The sequence below is a fragment of the Neofelis nebulosa genome, chromosome 7 (assembly GCF_028018385.1).
Source record: "Neofelis nebulosa isolate mNeoNeb1 chromosome 7, mNeoNeb1.pri, whole genome shotgun sequence".
Lineage (NCBI taxonomy): Eukaryota > Metazoa > Chordata > Mammalia > Carnivora > Felidae > Neofelis > Neofelis nebulosa.
Genome location: NC_080788.1, coordinates 72504800 through 72513929, shown reverse-complemented (window position 1 = coordinate 72513929; position 9130 = coordinate 72504800). Strand labels below are relative to the sequence as shown.

At 42.6% G+C, this 9130-nt stretch overlaps 1 protein-coding gene across 1 annotated transcript; it reads right to left on the bottom strand.

Moving 5' to 3' along the window:
- Nucleotides 1–7632: 7632 nt before the first annotated feature.
- On the bottom strand, nucleotides 7633–8499 carry EDDM3B (epididymal protein 3B). Its single transcript, XM_058740805.1, has one exon. The coding sequence runs from the start codon at nucleotides 8490–8492 to the stop codon at nucleotides 8004–8006; it is 489 nt and encodes a 162-aa protein (XP_058596788.1). The 5' UTR covers nucleotides 8493–8499; the 3' UTR covers nucleotides 7633–8003.
- Nucleotides 8500–9130: the final 631 nt, after the last annotated feature.

Genomic DNA, 9130 nt, shown 5'->3' with positions numbered 1-9130 from the left:
CAGAGGGAAACTGTATCTGATTACCATGTCCCTAGGCAGGGCTTCCCAACCCTGGCCTCACATCAGAATTGCCTAAAGAGGGGTGCCTTGGGTGGCTCCCTTGGTTAAGTGTCTGACTTCAACTTAGCTCATGATCTCACAGTTGGTGGGTTCAAGCCCCATGTTGAGCTCTGTGCTGACAGCATGGAGCCTGCTTTGGATTCTGCATCTCCCTCTCTCTCTGCCCCTGTTCAAGCTCATGCTCTATCTCAAAAATAAACATAAAAGAAAAAGAATGGTCCAAGAAATTTTTTTTAAATGCCAATATCCCAGGCCTTCTGAAACAGAATCTTTGGGAATGAGGTCTTTTGCACACCTATGTTTGGTTAACTCCACAGTGAATCTGATACCAATTTCTAGTTGAGAATCATTTTACTTGGCTGACATGGATTTTCACCCATTGCCCAAGTTCTCAAGACTGGGCTTTGCCTGACTCCTGAAATAAAGTTTTCACTTTGTCTTAATTCAGGCAGGTGAATTACTGCCTAGCTACCATAGATAAAGTGCAAGACAGATTGGGGAGGACATGAATGGGAGAGTCTACTTCTCCTATCTATCTTTCTGAAATTATCCCAAATCTTAGAAGTGCAGGAGAGGAAAAATATTTTTTCCTTCTACTCTTTGAAGTTCTTAGCTGGGCTCCCTATAACAACAACAGATTAACAACAGAAAAACATGCACATTTATTTAACATAAGTTTAATGTGAAATGGGTGCCTCACTAAGGGTGTGAAGACCCAAAGAAGTGGTTAAACCTGAGTGTTTTCACGCTAGGTTTGATGACAAGTGGAAATGGAAAGTTGTGGAAAGATGTGATAGAACAAAGGGTATGAGCGAAGTGTAGTCAACTGGGGGAAACTCAGCAAGAAATTTGTTCTGATTCTTCTCCATGTCTCTCCATCTTTGGAGATAAGGATGCTCCTTTCCTCTGGGTATAGGGAGAGCACCTCTCGCGTGAGAGTTTTATGGCCTGCTTCAGGGGAAGATCAGAAAGTCTTTTCCTCACCTGTCATTTCTCAAATTTCTTTAGCTTAAAAGATTTGCTATGCCAAGATGCCATATCCTGGAGTAATGTGTCCTGAACACTGTCAGAAGCTCCTTGTGTTGGGAACAGACCCTGGTGGTTGGCTTGGCCCTTGTTCCAGCCCTATAATCGCAAAGCAAGTTTAGGGCATCTGATGTGTCCATTGTGGGCACACCTCACACACCCCGTGTGTATTTAAACACACCTGTGTCTCCTCCACTCTCCTGCTCAGCTGGAAGGGGATAGGCCTGTTATTCAGCCTATTCCTTTCTCTAGACTTATATGCTTGCTGATGGCAATAGTAAGAGTGCCAAATTCTTGTCACAGAGATAACAGATTAGTATCTTAAAAAAAAATGTTTTTAACATTTATTTATTTTTGAGAGACGGAACGTGAGCGGGGGAAGGGCATAAAGAGAGCGGGGGGACACAGAATCTGAAGTAGGTTTCAGGCTCCTAGCTGTCAGCACAAAGCCCGATGCAGGGCTCAAACCCACGGACTGCATGATCATGACCCAAACCAAGTCGAACACTTAACCGACTGAGTCACTCAGGCACCCCAGAAGATTAGTATCTTTAACTAAACAACAATGATGATTATCAGCCATATTCAGACCGCTTAGAACACTCCCCCTTCCATGGTTGCTGAGGTATTTCTGTGTCAGGCATCTGGCCAGTGAGTGGCCAGAACAGTGAGTCAGAAGCTGATGCTACGTGATGAATTCCAAGTTTCTTTGTGAGGTTTGGTTTTATGGTTTCTGCAGAGCTGGCACTCAAAATTGTCCCCAACCTTTAGCCCATTGGTCAATTTGGGCATGTAATGCCTTTTTTTTTTTTTTTGGCCATTTACTAGGTCATACTGTTTCTTATGATTTCCTTCTTCCTTTCCATACCAGTATTAAGGAACTCTATATATTTTCCTGCATAAGTTGTCAGTTTTCCATATCTCCTGAGGGGAAAATTGTCTGAGACTTGGAAATGGACAAAAGAGATTATTGTGTGTCCTCCCATTGGAGTGCCTGGAGTTCTTTAGCAGATCTACAGGGATGGACAGACACTACAGAAGTGTATACCTTTCCTTGACCTGCAGTATAGAAATGAAGTTGTATAAAACTGAATATAATGCAGATGTTTCCTGTTCATCGCAGTGCAACTGAATTTTGTCCAGCAGAAAATATACATTTCTACAAACCAAGATCACACTTGAACCATTTTTAACATGTTACTGATTTCCTTATTAATTAATGAGTCCAATAAAATGGGCTTATTTATGAAGTTATTCAATAACATGGATTTATTTTTAAAATTTTCATGATAGTTACTCTTTTTTACTTTTAGAAAACATTATATTTAAATTTTTTTTAAATTTATTTTTTGAGAGAGAGACAGAGCAAGCGGAAGAGGGGAAGAGACAGTGAGAGAGAGAGAAACCCAAGCAGGCTCCACACTGTCAGCATGGAGCCCGACATGGGGCTCGAGCTCAAGATCTGCAACATCATGACCTGAGCCGAAACCAAGAGTTGGATGCTTAACCGACTGAGCTACCCAGGTACCCCGAAAACATTATATTTTAGCACTTCACACTTTCACTGGTGTTGTTTCCTTTGCTGACCTATTCTGACCTATTCTGCTTGATTACTTTTTCTGACCTATTCTGACCTATTCTGCTTGATTACTCACCTATCTTTCTAGGCTGTGCTCAGATACCCTCTCCTCTGATCTTTCCCTTCTCTAGGCACAGAACTATTGTCTCAGCCTTAATGTGTTCAGCTTTTACTAGTGCTCATTGCATTCTACTAAGATTATTAAATTACATTATAATTATACCAAAGTGCAATCAAAGGGTATATTCAGTGAGAAAACTTCACATGTGCTGTCTCACTCTTCTGTTCTTTACTGTAGCTCTTCAAGGCAGGGTGGCTTTTACTAACCACACATTTACACCCAACGCTTTCCTTCCTTCCTTCTAATTGGGTTAGAATTCCTCCGTTAAGCAAATCGATTTCTAACTTACACAGCTTTCCCATAATAAGACTACAGGGGGAAAGAATGTGTGCCTCCTGTACCTGGAATGGAAATTTAGGAATGTTAAGAGAACCGTAAGCTCAAGAGTCACTTATGCTGGGACAAGTCATCCAGCTGGGGCCTAATACCTAACCGAACTGCAATTTCAACCTCTCCCAGAAATGTAGTCTCAACTGGTCGGTTAGGAAATTTCTGGTCAGCACCAAGGCAATAATCGTTCAGATGGGCTCTTTTCGCCCCCCAAAGGAAGGTGAGGTAATTGGCATGATAAGCCTCCACTGCTCTTCCCCCTAAAGGAAAGTGACCCTCCCTGAAACAATCCTTTGCTTTCTTTTGCTAAAATTTCCTTGCTCCACAGCCCTGACTAGAAAAGTCTTCCCTTTTGTACAGCTCTTTGGAGCTCCTTTCTGATGTGGTTTTGGGGTGGTGGGGGTCCGGAGCTGAAGGCCAAGAAAGAATTCTTAAGACATTTTTGGTGCAAAAAAGTGATTTTATTAAAGCATGAGGATAGGACCCACGGGCAGGAAGAGCTGCACTGGAGTTGTAAAGGATGACTGATTATATACCTTCATGTTGAGAGGGGGTGTGGGACAGCCTAAGTCTCTAAGGAATTTGGAAGCAAGTTTTCCAGGACCTTGAGGGGCTAGCTGCTGTTAGGAAAAGATCATTTACTACTGTCTAGTAAAATGTTAGCCATGAGACCCTTCAGGTGAATAGCAGTGGGCCATATGCTTGGAAGATGATTCCTAACATACACCTTGGGGTGGGTAGAGAAAAAGGAAGTTTCCAAAGGGATTTTCACAGGGTCCTGGAAGTCAGGCTAATGCCAAGCTAAGGTTGCCTTTCGCCTCTAGCAAAGTATGTGCCCCAATTTTTTCCCTATATTTCTTTTGCCTTTGTTCTCCGCATCAGGATGAGTCATTCAATAAGGTGGTATGACTTTGGGCTTACATACTATTTTTAGCTAAAACAAAGGAAGAACAGTGTGAGGCTGGCAGGTTATGGAAAGATGACCAGGAAAAGTATGGTAAACAAAAGTAAAGTTTGTTATGCAGAGTTAAGTTTGTGCCTTCTCCATTGATAAAAAATAATAATCTTTATGCCAAAGAGTCATCTTTTAGGGTGGTATATTCTGGTCTCCTATAAGAAAAAATCCTGTTAGCCTAGCTTGAATCTCATGACCATCATTTGGCCCAGTAGAGGAGATTGGGAACCTTGATGGATAACTCCACCAATACTGCATGATAAGGGAGCATGAGGCAAGCTGAGGGAAAAATACAAGCTGGCATATCCCACTCCCCAGGTGGAATATGTGTGATATTCCTCAGATGCTCCTGGCTACCCAAGAACAAAGGAAAGAGGTTTAAATGCTTGCCATGGTGATGTGGGAAACTAAGGCAAAAGCAAAATTAAATTCCCTTACTGTAAGCAGCCCATTGACAAGTCTTTGAGACCGGCAGAGTGATCTCCCTACAGGAGCTCAGCTGCCTTGATGATGACACTTTGCTTTGGGCAACAGGAACCTTGGCTTAACATTTTCCAAACCTAGGGGAGCCTGGGTGGCTCAGTTGGTTAAGTGTCTGACTTTGGCTTAGGTCATGATCTCGTGGTTTGCAAGTTTGACACCTCAGCTGTGCTGACAGCCTGGACCCTGTTTCAGATTCTGTGTCTCCCTCTCTCTGTCCCTCCCTGGCTCATGCTTTGTCTCTCTCCGTTGCTCTCTCACTCTCAAAAATTACATAAACATTAAAAAATTAAACAAAACAAAACATTATCCCAACCTCCAGGATCCTGTAAGTCTACTTCCTTTATGTCAAGTGCCCCAGGATATATGCTGGCAATCATGCTCCAGGCTTATAGCCCCTCTGATATCCATCTGAAGGGTCTCATGACTGAGGTTTTATTAAATGGTAATAAGTGGTGTTTCCCTAGCAACAGCTAGCCCCTCAAGGTCCTGGAAATCTTGCTTCCAAAATTCCTTACAGACTCTATCCCTGATCCCTTCCAACCTGAGAGTATATAATGAGTTACCCTTCACAACCCCTGTGCAGCTCTTCCTGCCCATGGGTCCTGTCCTCATGCTTTAATAAAATCATCTTTTTGCACCAAAGACATCTTCAAGAATTCTTTCTTGGCCATCAGCTCTGTACCCCACGAACCCCCCCCATCACCCCAAGACTTCACCACTGCACACAAAAAGGGGAAGAATAGGAAGGGGCACATGCACCCCAATATTTATAGCAGCACTATCAACAATAGCCAATGTATGGAAAGAACCCAAATGCCCATAGATGGATGAATGGATAAAGAAGATGTGGTATATATACACAATGGAGTACTGCTTGGCAATCAAAAAGAATGAAATCTTGCCATTTGCAACTACGTGGATGGAACTGGAGGGTGTTATGCTAAGCAAAATTAGTCAGAGAAAGACAAATATCATATGACTTCACTCATATGAGGACTTTAAGAGACAAAACAGATGAACATAACGGAAGGGAAACAAAAATAATATAAAAACAGGGAGGGGGACAAAACAGAAGAGACTCATAAGTATGGAGAACAAACTGAGGGTTACTGGAGGGGTTGTGGGAGGGGGGGATGGGCGAAATGGGTAAAGGGCATCAAGGAATCTACTCCTGAAATTACTGTTTGCAGTATATGCTAACTAACTTGGATGTAAATTAAAAAAATAAATTAAAAGAGGGGGAGAAGAATAGGGGCACCGTTGACTGAGCATCTGACTCTTGGTTTTGGCTCAGGTCATGATCCCAGGGCTGTGGGATGAAGCCCTGAGTTGAGCCCTGTGGAGACCTGTGCTGAGTGTGGAGCCTGCTTAGGATTCTCTCTCTCTCTCTCTCTCTCTCTCTCTCTCTCTCTCTCTCCCCCTCTCCCTCTCCCTCCCCCTCTCCCTCTCCCTCTCTCTCTCCCTCTCCCTCTCTCCACTGCTTGCACACTCTCTCCCTCTAATAAAAGGATAGTTCCTGACAGGAAATGAATATGCAGCTATTCAAATGGGGTTAAAGAAGTGGATGTGGGAAAACCCAAGCAACAACATAAAGCTATTATACTAATTGGGCTTAAATCCATTTTCCTCCTATACTGTTTTGGACCATCATCTTTTTATTTTCTTTTTATTTTTTTTTATGTTTACTTATTTTTGAGAGAGAGACAGAGCATGAGTCTGGGAGGGGCAGAGAGAGAAGGAGACCCAGAATCCAAAGCAGGCTCCAGGCTCCGAGCTGTCAGCACAGAGCCCAATGCGGGGCTTGAACTCACGAACTGTGAGATCATGACCTAAGCTGAAGTCAGACACTTAACCGACTAAGCTGCTCAGGTGCTCCTATCATCTTTTAACACTTTAACAAAAGGAACTTTCAAAGTTTTTTAAATGGGGTATTTGTGAAAACTTACTGTGGGTGACCAGAAAAGACCATTCTGAAATGACTATAGGAAACCAAAATATGCCACCACAAAATATTCCACTACATTTTTAAAAGTTTATTTATTTATTTTGAGAGAAAGAGAACACAAGCAGGCTAGAGGTAGAGAGGGAGAGAGAGAATCCCAAGTTGACAGTGAGGAGCCCGATGTGGGGCTCGAACTCACCATCCTGACCTGAGTCGAAATCAAGAGTGGGACTCTTAGCAGGATGAACCACCCAGGCACCCCTGCCATTACATTTTGAAGCAGCTTTTATCAACTGAGAAAAGCAATCAGTATTCCTCCTCATATGTAGATTGATTATTGATACAGAACTACTGGTTTAACACTAATCTCTTGTGAGTTTGGTTTGTATAGGTCATCATCTCCCCACTGTCTGCTCATCCCCAGGTGCACTGAAAAATTGCAAACCTGAGGTGCTGTCTTGGCACAGGATGACCAACCTAGATTCATTGGCTACTCATTGAGGCCAGACCTCTAGGACTAGGAGCACAGCCACCTCGCTGAAAATGTTCATACCTTGGTCTTTTCTCTGATTGTTTCAGGACTGGAGTCTTTCAACAATGCAAGAGGCTGAAGAACACAAGGTACTTTAGTGTTTAGTATTTCTCCTCCCCATACCTGCCTGAGGCAAAATTATATGAAGTGAAGACTTATCTTTCTCTGAATCTCTCTTCCCCATTTAGCAAACAGAATTCTCGTGGACTCTGCTTACTTGTGTCCTGGACAGTTCATTTTGCAATTCACTTCCTCTTTCCTCCAACAAAATTTAAGTCTTAAGACCCATTCTTGAAGGTTGCATTTTAAAGTCCTGTATTGGACTCTATTTCTCTGCCTAGTGAAAATGGTTATTATCAGGGAAACTCATTTCTGTGATTATCTTCTACTTAATGTATTATTCCTCAAGAAACATAATGCCTTACTTAACCTATCCAAAATGCATGCATTTCCTTAGAGATATGTTTGATGAATGAGTCCAGCAACACACACCTTAACCCTACACTCAGCGCAAATCATGTCCAAGCATAATCTGTATCACATACCCTGTTACACCTATACCAGTCACAGAACACATACTCTGCACATATAGCATGTATAAATTTCATACACATTGGAATGATACAATTTATTTAAGGAAGGGAAGATCATTTAGCGTGGGGAGGTATAAGGAGAGTCATTATCAGGAAAATCCCTGGTTCAGTAAAAAAGAAAAGCCATAAGAGCTAAATCTTAAAAAAAAAAAAAAATGTAAGAGCAAATCAGGTAAATGAGGGCAGAAAGGTATTCAGGGTAGAGAAACAACTCAGGCAGTTTTAATATCAAGAAACCTTGTGGTACATAACTCCAGTCGTGAGAAAACATTGGCACATACACGCAAAGGAAGGAGTAGCCAGCACTGTTGATGTAGGCATCAGGCTACCACTTGGGAAGTAATGGGCACTCTACTAAAACCTGGGGGTGTGGGTAGACTTTCTAATTTTTGATGTCTAACAATTGGATGTCCTCTATGCTGTCCACATACCCATTCATGCCACAGTGGAATTCAATGTAGCTGTAGCTGCTATGTTCTCTGTAGCTCTTTTTGTTACCCTCCTGGTAGCACTGGAGGATTTTGAAGGGATGCTGGACCCATATATATACATTTCTGTAACGATCTCTCCACTTCCTGAGGCATATATGCTCGATTTTGTGCCACAAGGTATAGATGAAGGTGTGATAGTTCCTGTCTTTTGGAGCTCCTCTTTCCCTCATGAGATCATCGCATTTGTAGTCGCTGAATTTCCAGTTTGTGCTCAGGTAGTGCTGCTTCATGAATTCCCTCCAGGAAAGGTTCTGGCTGTGTATAAGCAGCCCACATAGGGGAAACAGCAGGGCCAAGATAGGGCCAAGGACCTTTGGAGAGGATGCCATCTCAGTCACCAGGGCCACCTGCGAGTCCACAGCAGGGAGAGAGGAAAGCATTATTTCAGCTGCCCTAAGAGCTGACCTCCAACTTAAAATTCCTTCCCTGCCAGTGTAGGCACTTGGGCCCAATTTTATCATTTTGTTCCCAGGCTTGAAGGTGATGAATCTCGTTAGATAATAAAGCTTATGAGAACTGAAATTATGCTAGAGCCTGAGTGAGACAAACACAAAATTGTAAAAAATAGGTGGAGTTTATTTTGAGGAATTCAAACACCTCCTGTCTGCCCTCTCTTCCACTCCAACCAATCACCCTCCAGCTAATTCTGTCTTAACGGTGCAGATCAGTTCTCAGAAGAGCGTGAGTCTGAAAAAAAAAATGGCATTTTAAGCTGTATGGCTTGAAGTGGAAAGGATTGCCACCTTTTAAGGGAATGCAGAAGATGAGTGAAGACTTGGGTGATATTTTCCAAGCAAGAAGGCTTTGGTTCCCTCAGACCCCAGGCTACAGTTACACTGATTCTGCAAGATGGTGTTTATCTAATCCTGCTTTCCTTATAACACTTCCCCAAAGCCTGTTATCACTTCTGACTACCCACATACCTTCTCAGAGGCCGCTTACCTAGTTATCATAGTTATAAACAATCTTGATCTATTGTTAAGAATGCCATCATATAGGAGCTCCAGTTCTGAAATAT